The sequence below is a fragment of the Battus philenor genome, unplaced genomic scaffold (assembly GCF_028537555.1).
Source record: "Battus philenor isolate CCGP_79_NKW_IND1 unplaced genomic scaffold, ilBatPhil1.0.hap1 SCAF_5, whole genome shotgun sequence".
Classification (NCBI taxonomy): Eukaryota; Metazoa; Arthropoda; class Insecta; order Lepidoptera; family Papilionidae; genus Battus; species Battus philenor.
In genome coordinates this window covers 9,865,247-9,882,063 of record NW_027181715.1, presented here as the reverse complement: position 1 = coordinate 9,882,063, position 16,817 = coordinate 9,865,247, and the positions used below count along the sequence as shown (strand labels likewise).

The following is a 16,817-nucleotide window of genomic DNA, read 5'->3' as shown; positions in this document are numbered from 1 at the left end:
TGCTTTCCTAGTTATAATCGACCTCTGTTGCCGTGATTGTTACACATCATACGCGACTTTGCTTCTCCTCCACGTGCAGAGAGAGGTATTATGATGATAATATGTTTTGTTTTAATTTTTGGAAGAATTTATGGTGCTAAGTGAGCAAGTAAAGATTTATTGTAATATACGGAAAAAAATAATGTAAAAAAATTTACGCATAGTAAAAGATGTTAAATATATATATGAAAAATAAATATTATAGAAAAACCCAACCAAATTGCTTCGCGATAACTTCTTTCATTAATTATTAAAAACTTGTTCAAATTAATTAAAAAATGCTAAATTTAGAATCAAAAAGACATGTTTGCAGTTCTAAATTATAATACGTTTAACATTAATTTTGTATTTAGTTCTGAATATAGTACATTAAATATAGCTAATCATCTCTTTAGGAAAAAAGTAAACTAAACATATTATACATATAAAAACGTCACTAAAATTTCGAATTCTTACTTAACTCCATGATTATAGGTGAAAATTGTCACGAATAACAGGGACGTCTGTTATTTACTTCATCAGTTTAAAAAAACAACTTAGATATCTCGTTAGTAATATTGCTTGTAAAGGACATATATATATATATATATATACATATATAAGTGTGTGTGTGTATCTGTGTTTGTGTGTGTATATACACATATTCCTTATTATATACAATAAAACAGTCGATATTTACATAAAAAAATATTTAACAAAAAGACTGGCTAATCAATCCTAAATTATAGAATTCTGATACATTGATTTATATTTCATTTCGATGACGTACATAGCACATTGTCCCGTTCTAATACACTAGTGTTCGGTCCAGTTGCGTGGGGAGTATTTCATAAATCAGAGGGATGGGGTAAAGTAAGGCGGAGGGTGAACCTCATTGCACGAAAGCGAGACAGATTCAGAATTTATCCTTTTCTTCCCTATGAAACATATCACTGCTGATTGCTGATATCCTGGTACATTTTGCCTTGATGCGGGGTTAAATTTTAACCTCACAGTCAGCCAATAAATACCTCACGACACACACTACAAATCGACAAAGTTGCAATAAAATAATAAACAATTTAAGGTTTTTTAAGCAAAATTAATGTTGTTAATTTTTTTAAATTACTTGAAATAATGTACAATGTGAATAGCCGCCTGATAATTATATAGTATAATTTTAAATAACGACGGAAGATGTATTATTATTCATATGCGTCTAAATTGTGTTTTTGAAGGAATACTTGAAACAAGTTATACAGGAAATGCGATTTGGATTACGACAAAATAAATTTCCCAACCAATTATAGCATATATACTGAGATACGCCCACAAAATCGATCCTTATTAATTACAACTAGATTAAATGAATCATGCTACGAGAAACAACAGTTAGTCGTTGACATTAGAAGATCGTTGTACGTAGTGTAGTTGACTTCTCACAAAAATGGGTAGAATTTTTATTTTGTATACCATCGTTGCCAGTATCTTTACCATAGGTAATGGTGAAAAATGTGAAGGGATTCATATAAATGGTAAATTATATAATAAAGAAATTCTTGCAAAAAACATCGATCGCCCATATCAACTGTGTTATGACAAACATAGAAACAGAGTTTACTTCAGCTATAATGTAGGGAAAGATGAAGAAGATCGCTTCAACATAGCATATATTGAAAAAGGACAACCAGAACACAAAATTAAAGAAAACATTGAAGATGGTTTCGCAATAGCCATCGATAACAAAAACCAAAAAATGTACTTTGGAGGTAGTCTCGGTATATATGAGGAATCAATGAAGGAAGGTAATGAAACGAAAAAAATAATTGAAGGTTTCAATATTTGGGATATGTTTTTCAAAGAAAAATTGTATTTTATTAGTTATCCTCAGCAACGTTTATATAAATGTGAACATGAAAAATCTGAGCTAAAAGCAGTCCGACAAAAGCACATACACGAAAAGATATTCCAGCACGCGATCGACGGCGATGGAGACAGTTACATTACGAACAAGACTGGTTTATATATGATAAAAAACGGTACAACGGATAGAATTCTACTCAAAGGGAGCAAAAATTTCCGTTGCATTGAAATTAATAATGAAGGAGTTGCTTTTTTCTGTGGACAGCATGGCATTTACATCGCTGATAAAGAACATTATACCCTCGAAAAGATCGCAGAAATAAAGAACATTTTTGGACTGACCTTTGACGACGGTAATAATATCATTTTTTCTACTCCACATGAAATTGTTAAAGTGTTGCCCGAAAATTGTTAAAAAAAATAATGTATTGGTATTAAAAGTATTTAATTAGATTGTAAGGTAACTAATATTATCATGAAATAAATCTTGTTGATATCATTTAATAGTGTATTTAATACGTACTCATAAATCATATAGACTTACAAATAATTATAATTGTAACCATATTTGCGAAGACTACTACGTAGTACGTAAAGATTACTTTAAGAATAACATTTTAAAACAACGAAAAATGCACCTAAGTAATTTCCTTTTATAACCTTGTTGAACAACAAAACCCATGTTGCTACATAAAAAAGGGTAAGTAATAAATATAGCACGCGTGTACTTACGTTAAATTCTAAATGTAATGCTAGAAGGCAAAACAATGAGTACGCATAAAGAAGCCTTGCCTAATCTACGTCTCCAACGCTATGCACTTGTTGTCCTATCCCACAACGCTATGACGTCTAAGGCACATTAAGGAATTTAAAACTGGGTTCAAAGGTTTTCAAAAGTAAGATAAAAGATAAAATAAATAAAAAAAATTGAAATCAAATATTTTTTTATTATTATTATTAATTAAATTTAAATTTAGGACATTTTGCTGAAGTAAATTCTTTAAATTTTAAGTATAGTAAGTAATGTATGCAAGCAATAGATAAATGTAACGATTTTTTTCCGTAGTATACATATATATGTCTTATATTTGCTAAGTTTGGAGTTTTTCATCAGGGATTCATCTGTGGATCGGACCGCGGGCTGTTACAGCTTAATCGAAATGAGTTCGCGGAAACAGAGTTGTCCGCAAACTAAAAAATGAAATACCCGTTGATACCGAGATGGACTATATCCGTGTCTCTAGTCTGCGAAGCGAGGACCACTCGGCGGTCGTCCTAATCTATTTCTATCAACATTTACTTCGTGACTAAAGACGTAGACGATCTGGTGATAATTTTCTTTTATTTCAGTTTATTAATTCCAGCCGAATTTTCTCTGTTTCTTGCTCTAGACTTATATATTGCAAGCAGTATAGTTTCAGAGCTTCTAACTCTAGTGGAGTTGGTGGACACACATTTAAGGCTTCTCTAGTCTCTGGAGCTTGACTGTCCTTTGACCAAAATCTTTCTCATTCGTACTTATGTACTTAATCTACTTTTCATTACCTAATAAATTTTTTAAAAAAAATTCGGTTTCACTTTTCAAGACAACAATACAGAACTACAAACGTACACAGTACCGTAAATAACTCATTCATTTCATTTTTATTACGATATTTACAGATGGCACACTAATACTAAACTTTAGATGCATAAACAAGTTTTAACAAACTTTCTCAAATAAATGAAAACTCGTATAATCGTCAATCCCTAACTCCTCAGCTATTTCTTAACTACTACTTATGTTTACTACGACTTCATTCATACCTGGTCGACCCGAATGCAAGCTAATTCTGGTCGATTAAGTGGAACATTAAAATTTCTTGACGGGAAATATAATGCTTAAACCGATTTTGTATCATTCTCTCTAACACTGCGTTAATCTGATAAACATCTAGATTTTTTTTCGAGTCTTTAGTGGCATTTTTCCATTTTTTGTAAGGCAATTTCAACATACATCAGTTTTTTGGTTATGTTTCCTCATTTGGGTGAACTAAGCTATTTTGGGGAATGGAAAAACCGATTTTTTTTGTTTTAATTTTTCAGTTATTAAATTATAGCCTATATTAAAGTAACACGGAAAAATTGAAAATTGTAACTTTATGATTATTAAGCATAAATTACATCTGTGAACCATGTACAAGTTTCAAGAAAATTAAATTAGTAATGTATTATTGAAGAACTTAGTTTAAATGTAAAGAAAAACCTGATTATGCTTTATCATTTATTAATACAATTTTGCTGTACGTTGACATATAAACAAACAGTTCGAGTATTTAGACAGTATTTCTTATATTTATCTTACACGAACTCTTTGGTAACTACATCATTATTTTGTAAACTCAATACAAAGATTACTTAAATTAAGAAATTTATCTTTAAATTATACTAAATAAAATATTTTATGATTATTTATGTAATTTAAAATACTTATTAAACTTGAATACATTTTAAATCGAAATAAATAAAAAGAATTTTTATACAGCCATATTGCACATTAAGTATAATTCAATAGGAAATAAAACAACATTTAAATGTAAGAAACTAATTTTTTTCATATTTAAAGGACGGATTTTCAAATGCATTTCTGGCATAATTAAGAAGGCTTCGATTTAAAAATTATGATTAACATGGAATTTAATTCCTTGAAATTTTTGTGAGGCTCAGAAAAAGACATTTTAAAGAGTTTTAATGTTTGATGGACGCGTCTCAGGGTGTATTTAATTAATACAAATTATGGCTGAAATATAGAATTTATAATACTTTTAATTTTTTATAACTTATTATGTTTAGAATAAGGATTTTGAAGAAATTATGCGAAACTGATAGAATACGCAACTATGCACGACAAGATTGAGAACATCATGCTGTACGGTCTATTGCCTCCATTACCGCACACCATTCTTCGGGAAGCTACCGAGAGTTTTTTGTTCTGCAATAAAGTGTGAACAGAGTCGATCTGCCAGCGTGGCATGGTGCCGGGATCGCGAGAAAACAGCACGGAGTACAGCTGTGCCGGCACCGTACTTGTGCCTTCTTGACAGAAATTTAAAAGCAAATGATCGTTCACGGCCTTTAATACTTGTACGGTACCGCTGAACTGCTGGTAAGTTGGACGGCTCGGTATTGTACCTAGAAATTTAGTAAAATTAAAAAAAAATATATAATGTGATATAAATTTGAACTTTATTTTTCATGGGGCAGTTATAGTCTTATATAATGCGTCTCAAGGCGGCCTATAGCAAGAGATGTTTTTTGATAGACTACTTCGGCTTATTCGAAGTAGAGTTCGCTGGGGACTGTACTTGGAATATTAGCGAACGATATGCACCTTATAAAGTAGTACAACGGTTACTAATCATCCGCAATGAGTTTGGTTTCAGTTAGCAATCAGCCACAAAACATCAGCCTATATAGCATTTACTTAATTCTAAGGAAGCATAATCAAAATAGACTTAGAATTAGGAGGGCTAACTTCTAGAGAAATAGGACGTTTCGACAGGGTAAAAGATAGAGAGTACTTTTAATTTTAAATGTCCGAAAAGCTAATAATAAAGACTAATAACTGTACCATTTTGCCCAGAGTAGACCTGCCAATAACCAGCAGAGTCATTACGAAAATACAGCGCGTACTCGATGGTCTGACCGGCTTCGTCCCAAAGTAAGCGCAGGTGCCTGAACTCCTGGCGAAATTTGGCGTTGATATGTTGTACGTGGAACAACTGGTTCTCTGTAGACGGCTGGAAACAAAACAGTTTTCACTTGAGACAAAATAAGCATTGTAAAAAATTGTCAGACAGTACTTACTAAAAAAAATTATTAAATCGACATTAAAATGGATAACTTTTCTTTTAAAATTAATATATTTCTAAATGCAATTTTGTAATAAATTGCGTTTTTCGATTTAATATTTTTCTAGCACACTGTTTTCAAGAAAAAAACGATAAACAATTTAAAATTATGTTACATATTTCCAAGAACTTCATACATCAAGCAGAAAACTAACAGAATTTTTTATCGTATAATCATGTTACTGTAACAACGAATATGTTATAAATGTTATACTTTTGTGATAACATAAAAGCATATAAACGCAAAAGTAATTTGACATTTTCAATAATTCGTTTACGTAAGTCAGTAATATCAGCTAATTAGTAATCAGTGTTAGCCGTGCTAAATATTTATTTAGCAATCATGTTGTAATTGCTGATAAGATTTTTAATAGTTAGTTAACATTTCCCATACATGGGTCACATGTGTACACTGTATTAGAAGGACTCGGCATGGCAGTCTTTTGTTATTAATATAACGAAAAATAGCCATGGTAACTAAAATATAAAGTATTTAAAGACCCTGTACATTTGGGACAGCACAGAATCCATCTAGATTAAGTGGGTCAAGCAGATTGACCTAACTATTATAATATCACCTATGACTCAACTTGTAAGTTACGTAGGTAGGACTGCTGACCCGTAAAGGTTAACGTCGGTGATTAAGAGGCTGAAATTTTTTTAATTACCTAAAAAAAATTCTCTAAGTGATTTGTGAATAATTCGTAGATCTCGAATGAGGACTTCTACGGTAGTTTGTGTATATTTCTATTTACAAAAAGAGTGTTGAAAAATAAACTGAAATTACTGTCCATGCAAAGAAATCTTAAGTTTTTATAATGTTGTAATTATCACAAATTATCTTTTTTCACATTTTTCCGTATACAGTTGCAATAACATTAATTATACCGAAAATGCTACCATATAAGAGAAATATATTTTATATTGGGACATGTTTTGAAATTAGGAGGTGAGGAAAGACTATTTATATGAGCTATCAGATGACGCCCGTATACTAATAATCGCTGGTCGTTTTTTTACAAAATAACGTTTTGCATTGTGAATCTTCATCATCATCACCAAAGGACGGTTACAGCTGAACATAGCCCACCAGCATCAGTCGAATAGTACCGGTTAGCACCGGCCCCCACCTAGCATCTTTCGACGACCATAACAAAATCGCCTGTTCAGCGATTAGATGGACGTTCTACGTTGCGCTAGTCGTTCTCCAATCCTAAACCTTAGGGCCCCAGCGCCCATCTGGTCTGCGCACTATGGGGTCTGCTCAGTTACTTCAACTTGCCAATGTTCTAAATAATGTCGGAGACTTAAAATATCTGCTAAATATCTACTTTTCATACAGTGATTGTGTGACTGCAAAGTTCCGATCACAACGAAAACAGCATATTTTAAACAAATTTATATCATTATTGTCATCTACATGCTTTGCTACACTTGTTAATGGTAATGCCCTCAATATAGAGTACATCTATTAACACACGATGTAAAGGAAACGGGGATTTGCGAAAGGATGTTAGGTCCGGATAATGCAATAATCGGGGATCCCAGTTCGATAACGACTTCCACGGTCTGTACTCGCAATATTGTAAATTAAATTGAGGTAACATATTACTCGGATATTTTAAGTTACGAGGCGTAAACAATGATAAAGAAATCATTCGTTTTATGTGTACTATAATCACATTAAGTAATAAATTTTTTATAAGATATCGTTGTATCTATTCTCTTTTTACAAAAGGCTTTTATTGAAGAAAAACAATATCTGTTGACCGTAACATTGCATTAAACAACCTTTTATTTTATAGATAATTATTTATAAAATAAAAAATAAATAATATAATAAATTTAAATCAGATAATGTTTTGTCTCGTAAAAATAAATGGGTAAAACTTATTTTACAAAGGCAGTGAGAGTAGTTTGGCTCAATAAACAATTTTTTTTAGTTCTTTCATTCATAGTTGCTTCGCAATTATATTACATTATTATATTCATTATTTTGTATATTATGTTTACAGTGACATAGTGATTTTAACATTGTATCTACATTGTCCAATTGAAGCAATCCCACAACATTCTCGATGTTTCTATTTAAATTGCGTCACAAATTGTCCCGCAGCAAATTCATTTAATATTTTTTACGTTAAGGTCGGAGCAGATGGCAATTAGTTATTTTGTAAATGTTTAAAAATGATAATAATAATAAGTCATTATATTATTTCACTAAGAACTTATAGTCGAAGAGAATTTATAACAATAATAAGTAACTTTAAAAAAAATAAGTAACGTACCCCAAAAGTAGACCTTGGAAACTCGTCTGTTTCCCATATTGTTATCACGGGACAGCTTTTATATATATTAATTCCCTCTTTACTCAAATGCATATAAAGCTCAGCCACCTTCCATTTTCCCATAACCGTCCTTGTATCCAAATCGTCATATTCATGCACTCTTTCGCATGAAACTGTTATATTATTGTTTGTGGAATTAGAAACATCTATAGCGTTTACATCCAAAATCAAAAGTAAAAACCATGTAAAATGTAAAGCAGCCCACTTTGAAACTTCCATTTTCTTTTTAAACCATGAGTAACTTTGCACTTATTTCAAACGAGTCTATTTTAATTTAATATTTCAATACCAATTCGATTTTTTGGACGTTGCGCGTGCAAAAACAAGGAGCGTAAACGATTGCTACCGACTGACAACCGATTGGATGCGGCGCGTTCCTTAGTCACTCGAGGAGCGATGTTATCACATTTGACCTTTGTCATAGGTAAGCTTAGAATTCCCACCGAAGGAAAAATGAGACAAGCTAACTTTCATTGATATTACCCGGAAAAGTAATGAGTATTTAGAATAATCACGTCTTAACTAAATATTCCACTACTTTTAAATTGTATTATTTATTTTTAATCATTCTTCATCATGAATATTTCATACGCATCATTTCGAAAATAATGAATAACATAATATTAATTAATTTCCTTTTTCATAAATGCTCATTTTTCGGAAATATGTCTTAAAAGTTTTTTTTAGTATTTATAATCATTCTGTATATATACAATAATAATTATTGCACATCACGACGTAGATACAGACGTGGTAACCACTTAGATTAACCTCCCGGCCTCTTGTCGAAAGTAAATAGCAATAACACGGACGATAAACTAAGAAATATAAATGATATTGATTATTTACCACCAACAACATAACGTCTTTTTATATTTATATGTTAGACAGTTTATAATTTTTGGACCTAAAAAAGTAAATTTATTTATCCGTTCACAGTTTTCAGTTTTCACGTTCATTATATATAAGATCTTCGGTGTTTACATGCGGGAATGTAATATAATTGTTTGTACAAGATTCATACGACGATTTCGAATTTAAAGCTATGTGTGTGAAGTAGTAAAAAATCGACATAAATTATTTAAAAACGCACCGATGGACTCCTTTAACATAAACGGTGTATAAATATGTCACGTAATAATTAAGTCTAAGAATGATATGACACTTGTAAATGTTTGTATCTCTATGGAAATTGTGTCGAGTATTGTCGCAATGATCAAGTAGTGAATGAAGATCACTAATTGTCATTGTTAGAACATGTTTGCTGGAGGCCGAGAACTGTGGAGAACTACAGTATGAACTTTAGATACACCATTCTTTTTAAACTGCTCTCTCATTTCTTATAAGTGTTGAACTAGGATTCCATGTATTATTTTACCATACATGTTTTTTATAACCTGAGAAATTATGATCACAATTTTCAAGGAATTTTTTTTTGCAACATAACTTTATATTGATAACAAATACGCGCACATTTACCCAGAATTAGTTTTGTTATTTTAAATGCCTAAAAATAAATATTAGTCATATAATTATCACAAAATGTACTTTTGTTTTTTATCTCATGACTATATGACGACAGCGTAAAACACTGCGTAATAATCTAATAAGCCGTAAAACAATCGATTTGTTAGTGGTACACTATTTTATGTATAATCATTCTAATTCATATTTATTTATTATGTTGAACATAAGAGCTTCGGTATTAACACACGGGTATAATAAATAATTATAAACAAAACATTTGAATGACAATTTCAAATCAAACTCAGTTTAAGCTATGTTCTTGGTCTGAAGTAGGCTTATACAAAAAATAGTTTCAATGTATTCCTAATGTATATCTATGTATCTATATTTATAAGAGATTTCCATCCATAGAGTCGCTCATCACGATATTTCCTTAACCATACGGTTAAGAGAAATAAAATTTGGTACAAATATTTCTTATACTAAATAAAAGTTAGCTAAGAACGAGTTTTGCCAAATTCCACCAAAAATGAGTTAAGAGGACGTTCCTTAAATAAAGCATTAGGTTAGGTATTTTCAAACATTAGGTCTCATAGTAGTATAAAAATGGCCAAATTTATTTTTAGACATGTTCTAAATTACAAAGAGTTATTTTAAAAAATAATTGTTGGTTTATAATATGTCATAGCTTATAAATATACGAAAAACTAATAATGTTAAAAAAAATTGCTAACTAATTACGATTAGCTAGATGTCTTTTTTAATTTCCTTATTTTCTTTTGGGATAATTACACATCGCTAGTACATAATATCAATCAAAAGAAAAATAATCTAACTAAGAAAAATCATAGTTTTCGCTTTATACGAAATTGATAATAAAATCATTCTTTAACATTTTTTTTTCTCCTTTGAAAGGCCTTACATGTAATAAATTTATGTACTAATATTTTTCGCAGAAAGGTGAGTGAGTAGAAAAATTGGAACTCACACTAGTCACATGTGTAAAAAAAAAACTTACCCGATCATGCGGCTCCGAAATGTGAATAACAATGCACGTTCTGACGTAATCAACTCTCGAATCCCCTGCTAAATGTTGAATAAATTCCACCCCGTACCACATTCCAGTCAGGCTGTCCACCCAGATGCCGGTTTGCGGAGATCGGTTCACGCAATAATCTCTGATATTTTTCATGAACGGTGATTCATATGACGTAAAACCTTGTCCATAACCAGTTCCATACTGCGGGGTAGTGTACCCTGGTTGCATATAAACGTTTGATCCGGTATTGTAACTATTGTATCTAGAAGTGGTATAACCCGAATTATAAGGATTAGGATATCTTGTTGCATCGGGAAACGTCGCAATGTCGCTCCCATAGCTACCACTTTTATATGGATATTGATTATATAAATTAGCTACAGTAGTATAGCTGGAATACCTAGTAGTTTCATCATATCTTTGATAACTTGCACAATTTGCGAGCGTCAAGATTGTAGACAAAATGGCGGCTATTCCATACATTTCTTCGTATTTTCGTAAATTTTCTGAATGAATGAGCTGTTGCGTGTTAGTTACGTAGCGGCTAGTGATGTGCAACTGCTTCTGAGTGTATGAGAGTGGGATGTAAACTAATTAGTCCCAATTGTAATAAGCAAGCCCCCGTGTCAAAGGCTATAAGTCATTTGTTTTAACTTTTAAAATGCAGATAAATCTGGTTGTATCACTGTTTTAAATTTCGAAGTTATTGCAATATTATGACTAATTAAAATAACCCTAACATAACCAGTAATTTATTAAAGGGAATGGTAAGTGCATTATGTCGTTTTATTTATTTATAAGTCGCAAATTTACTGTATATCTACCTATTACTATAAATTAATTATATCAAATTACATTTATTTAGATAGTAATCAAATAAAGGGAGATAAAGAGTTACTACTTTCCTCGCAAGAACGGGGTTCAGTCTTATTATACAGATTTTTACAATCGCAAAATTTACGTTTTTAAAATAACTAAACCTAAATGTAGTACTGTCCTGATCTATTATATATATACCCAAATATACCGGTACATCATTCGATCGTTTATTTTTTTAATTGACGTCAGCTTTATAAATCACGATTCTGTGTCGTAATGAATTTAGCATGTAAACATTTTTAAATCTATGTTATGTGTATGATTTTTTTAAATTTTCGTAGCAATCTCAGTCAGCAAAAAAGGCACAATAAGTATGAGGAGATGAACATTTGGCGATGAACCTTCATCTCGTACAACTATTCACAGCTAATTTAACGATTCAAACATGGACGTTTTAGTACGGACTAATCGTTGTGATGTTCCTATTTTCTGATATGGAAAAAAGTTTGAAAACACAAAGGAAGAGACCTCCAAACAGGAACGTACCCACTGTTTATGAGAATAGTTTTACAGAATGCACCGATGCATAGGTTGTCAAGATGAATATTTCGAAAAACAATAAATTATTTATTATTTGTTACTTAGTATTTCGTACTCTTCAAGGCTCTGGACCTCTATAATTTGGTTATACAATATATTTATTATAATGATATATGAAATCTATACGAAGGGTGAAATGTTTTAATTTACTTTGTGCCTTGTACGGAAAACTATTCTAGAAGTGTGTATTATGTATCAAATTGTTTACATTAATTGAGTTTCCCCACCGTTTATTGCCCAAAAAACCTATTCTGCTATCACATAGGGTAATTTAGAATTGCTGGATAGCATTGGGTTAGGTAAGGAAAGAGACGCAATGTATGAAATGAAATTAGTCTATAGAAGAATGCTAGAGAATTATAGAATGAAAGAAGAGAAAAGTTAAATCATATGACGAAGAAAAGAAGAGCAAAGTAATAAAAAGTAGGTGAAAAGAATTATTTAAAAAATATAAATACTCTGTCCCAAAATCAGATAAACTTAACTAACTTACTTAAAAAAAAAAAAACTTTACTTTCAGGTTCGTGTGGGACCAAATGTCGGTTTTCTTTCAGCGAGTTTATTGGTCGTATATAAGCTATGGTGTTTTTAACACTAATAAGTCAAACAGTGAACGTGTATTGAATGGAAGTCGAATCCGCAACCTATGCTCATCATTTTAGATTTATAAATTAAATTGCCTTATGCAATGATAAATAGCCAAAAATTTTGATGGCCACTATGTGACATTTGGCTGTTGGGGAACGCTGGATGAGTCTTCTTTTAGCCAGTCCTATTGGATATCTATGTCCAGAAGAGGACGTCCTGCAGTTAAAATTATGCTGATAATATAATAAATAAAATTTCGCCCAAAAAGTTTAAGGTTGCCACAATTAAATAAAGGTAAAGTACTGTTGCGGAATCCACTTACAAATATATGACTATTTCTCTGCTTGAACCTAGATAATCAAGCTTTTAAAGAATTCTTTAAGCCCGGCGATGTCAAGTTCTATATCCGTTGTACCTATATTGCCTTTATTTCACAAGATTTGTATATTACGTAAGAATCTAACTCAAAGTATTACGATGTTAGTAACAGCATAAATGTTGGCTTTACTACTTTTACGTTTTCTTGATGTTCTGTATTCCTAGTATAAGAGGTATTAGGAATGCCGTAAGTCTTGTCGTAGTTAATTAATGATTGATAGAGAAGAACCTACTATAATTATCACTGTATAGCAAATTACCGTGTACTTTACTAAATTAGTTAACTACTCTAGTCTACTTTTATGTCTTATAATTGGTGTAATTTGCCTGAGAAAGGACTTCCTGCTTATCGTAATAATGCTCGACCTCGCCCTCGACCAGTTGGTCGGAGATCAGAGGCCACTTGTCAACCACATCCTCGAAAACAATTTAATTTAAAACGTAGAAAACCGTATTGCGTCTGTCCTGCGTGTCCTTTTATTTTGCTGTCGTGGGAAAACATAACTTATCGTTAATTACAAAAATTCAATATTTCGATGAATTTCTTAGTTCTAATAGTTAAGCGTATTGGTAAACAATAAAAAGGAATATTATATACGAAAGTGGTTTTTTTTAACATACAAATTACCCACCAAATTGTGCTGGATGCAGATGTGTCACAAAACGACTCGAGATAATCTTATTTAATTAATGTACTATACATATATAGACTTTATTTGACATGTTTAATAAGACATCTTCAAAATTTTCACAAGCTTAACTATTAATATTAAAACTTTTCAAACGTACGCGCTCTTTTGTGAGCTATGAAACACGAAGACAACGGAAGTTTTTAGAATGTTTGTTTATCCTGTGTGTAAAACTAAAGAAACACAATTAATTACATTTCTTAAGCATGAATTTTAAATAGTTAACAGAAATAACTCGTCATAAAAGTTAAAAGTTTAAAAGACAAAAAACAAACTAGAAATACTATTTTTTAATCTTTTTTTGAGATTTTTTAAAAATCTAATGTTGTACGTAAGGTACTTCTAATGTTTGTACATTATACGTTGTATATTATCTACATTGTTATATTTTAATACAAAATAAATAAGTTTTACATTATCAAATATTACAAACAATTCCCATTAAGAAAATATTTTTTTATGAAATATTTTAATTCTTTAAGACTTTTACTCAGTTCGACTTCATCAAAAATGATATTTATTAAAATACGACGGGCTTAAATTAAAACTCATTTCAAGTAAATGTTATTTATTACAAAAATAATTAACAAATGTTTTATTCTAATGTTAAAAAATTTTAGTTACTTGAGTACGTTATTATGTCGTTCATTATAAATAGACAAATTATGTGAATCCGTTCAATATAATTATTAAGTTGAATTTACAAGGTACAATATAATATTAGATATAAATATAAATGCAATTGATGCGCGTTGTAAACAACCAGAACAAACAGTGGCGTATCGATATAATTTAGGTAAATCGTATTTGTAAAACTCTTGTTGATATTTGTACCACTCCCATCGCTGCAAATTTGTAATAGATCTTCTTAGTATTAAAGTAAAGATGCCACCATTGCCAATTTCAGAGCAGTGGTTGATTAAGAGTGAGTGCGCATTAGCTTTTAACACTCGTATCACTTCAGGATGTCGAGGTGGATCGTCAGCATACCATACATCTGAAATAAAAATATATTAATACATTATAAAGCAATATGTGTGGATATATAAAATATTTGTTACGAAACTACCACAGATTTTTAGTGCTCCAGACTGCCGAGATATGTAAATAATAAACTACCTTAACTAACACTAAATGAGCTATATGCCTTTAAAGCTTTTACACCAATAACCAATGACCTTATATAAAGCAATGGCATTGATTGCAATCATCGATGAATCATATATTTATTTAACTTTACAGAAGTAAGATAGTAGTTACCTATACCTCTGGCCCGCATTTCTCTTTCCCAAGGACGGAGCTTTTCTGCGACCCAAAGACCTGGATCCCCTGAAGAGTAAAGATACGTCTGTTCCATGGTTTGTCCATCTTCATCCCACATTACTCTTACACGTCTTTCAACGTCAACATTCCTTCCTGTGTCTCTTTTTATGCGTATATCTAGCCACGAGCCCGACAAAGAATCGCCTGCCCATGGATTGCTTTTGTAAGATCTCCACTTTTCACTCGTATAATTTTTCCGAACGACCTAAAAAAACAGATGAATAAACCGCGACCCTAAGGTGTGATAATTTGCTAGATCCATACTCACAGGCCAGTTAAGCCAATCATCGCGGACCTCGTGCGTAACATCAGTAATGTAGAGAGATACGCAACCTATTTCATTAGGTTTATTAGTCATGTCAGGCGTATGCTGCGCGTAGCCGACCCCGTACCATAATCCAAACACATCATCTACGTTAAAATGATGCGACCAACGAATACTGTCTCCACATAGACCCTGGGAAGAACGAATCGTTGTTAGCGTTGTGATAATAGAAAACAGTAGCGCGGCGCACATGATGAGGCTCAGAACTGCGCAGAGAATACGGGAGTCCGTGTGTTGATTCATCCGATTCAATTGGCAAATTAATGGATGTTGTTTTTAAGCATGGAGTCCTGATGATTCACATGATAATATCACTTTAATAAGTCAGACTAAAGAGTTTTATCTTAACTTTACAAAGGTAATATGTTAAAACTTTTACCTGTTTTACTTTTATTTGTATATACCACCCGGTGACTATGAGAAACAATTCGAATTAAACATTTCATACCACTGTTTAATATTTACTCTAAATACGAGTACTTCACCGTTTTTGGTGTGAAAATGCATCAGAAAATATGAACGTAAATAAGATGTACTATTTCGTGTCTCAAGACGACTAGCGTAAACACACTGGAAGATTATTATATTGTAAGATTCTTTAATTCCGCCCTTTTGGTATTGTATCACTAGCCATCAGGTCATCGAACTATCCCTCTTATGATCTCCCACTATAAAAATGAAAATACGTAAATTATAAACATCGTTCTATTGTTATGGATATGTTTTTTTTTACCTTAATTTTTATGAATTAAAACAGTTTTTTTCCGATGCAAGCGAAAATGTTAAAGTTAATTTTATTATATAGGCTAACTATATATGCATGTACCTTATTCCGTATATACATTATCATGGTTGAAAGGATATCATGTATCGTGTTCGTTATCAACTAACATTTCTCGTGCGCTGAAAAATTCAATACAATTATTGTTTATCAACTCATTACTGAACCGAAAGCCACATGTTGCTGGTTATTAAATACTGCGAAAGAAAGAATCGACGTAAATGTTTAACATAATATATCGAGAACCAAATTTTACGAAAAAATGTTGAAAAATCTATATATTCATATATAATCAGTATCAAGATATGCATGTAAAAATACATAAAATATAGTTCTGTTTTAGGTAAACATGCAAATACAATTTCTTCGTTCTGGAGTGAAAGCAGTCCGGTGGACCGGCAAACGCAGCGAAGGATGTCCACCTTCAAGGTGAATAGACGAACTTATTAAGATCGCCTGTCCAAAGTAGTAGAAAGTAGTAGTATAACGTCGAATGATGCTGGATACATGCTGCTTCTAACCAAATCCATAAAAAATGTTTGTGAGACGCCGATATACGCCTATGTACACAAAACTAGAAATTAACTTCTAAGACATATATTTGTACTCGATATAAAACATAGTGAACCATACAAAGCAGTTTAATAACTGAAATTTTTGGCTTTTAGTAAAAACACAATGTATATTTT

At 31.5% G+C, this 16,817-nt stretch overlaps 3 protein-coding genes across 3 annotated transcripts; 1 reads left to right on the top strand and 2 right to left on the bottom strand.

The window, feature by feature from the left end:
* The first annotated feature begins 1,465 nt into the window (after positions 1-1,465).
* LOC137929887 (ommochrome-binding protein-like) lies at positions 1,466-2,296 on the top strand. Its single transcript, XM_068773016.1, has one exon. The coding sequence runs from the start codon at positions 1,466-1,468 to the stop codon at positions 2,294-2,296; it is 831 nt and encodes a 276-aa protein (XP_068629117.1).
* Positions 2,297-4,492: 2,196 nt separating this feature from the next.
* On the bottom strand, positions 4,493-11,152 carry LOC137929720 (uncharacterized). Its single transcript, XM_068772788.1, has 3 exons — positions 10,605-11,152; positions 5,492-5,660; positions 4,493-5,052 (listed from the first exon to the last, which is right to left on the bottom strand). Exons 1-3 carry the CDS (start codon positions 11,106-11,108, stop codon positions 4,733-4,735), a joined length of 993 nt encoding a protein of 330 aa, XP_068628889.1. The 5' UTR covers positions 11,109-11,152; the 3' UTR covers positions 4,493-4,732.
* A 3,236-nt stretch (positions 11,153-14,388) lies between these two features.
* On the bottom strand, positions 14,389-15,590 carry LOC137929886 (uncharacterized). The gene is made up of 3 exons (XM_068773015.1): positions 15,291-15,590; positions 14,960-15,227; positions 14,389-14,696 (listed from the first exon to the last, which is right to left on the bottom strand). The coding sequence occupies exons 1-3, from the start codon at positions 15,588-15,590 to the stop codon at positions 14,389-14,391; spliced, it is 876 nt and encodes a 291-aa protein (XP_068629116.1).
* Positions 15,591-16,817: the final 1,227 nt, after the last annotated feature.

Coding starts and splice junctions, on each gene's coding strand:
- LOC137929886 (XM_068773015.1), bottom strand. CDS start 15,590: ATGAATCAACACACGGACTCCCGTATTCTCTGCGCAGTTCTGAGCCTC. Junction 15,228..15,290: donor ATGATTGGCTTAACTGGCCT/GTGAGTATGGAT, acceptor CTGTTTTTTTAG/GTCGTTCGGAAAAATTATAC. Junction 14,697..14,959: donor AATGCGGGCCAGAGGTATAG/GTAACTACTATC, acceptor TTTTTATTTCAG/ATGTATGGTATGCTGACGAT.
- LOC137929720 (XM_068772788.1), bottom strand. CDS start 11,108: ATGTATGGAATAGCCGCCATTTTGTCTACAATCTTGACGCTCGCAAAT. Junction 5,661..10,604: donor TTTCGGAGCCGCATGATCGG/GTAAGTTTTTTT, acceptor TTTTGTTTCCAG/CCGTCTACAGAGAACCAGTT. Junction 5,053..5,491: donor GGTCTACTCTGGGCAAAATG/GTACAGTTATTA, acceptor CTAAATTTCTAG/GTACAATACCGAGCCGTCCA.
- LOC137929887 (XM_068773016.1), top strand. CDS start 1,466: ATGGGTAGAATTTTTATTTTGTATACCATCGTTGCCAGTATCTTTACC.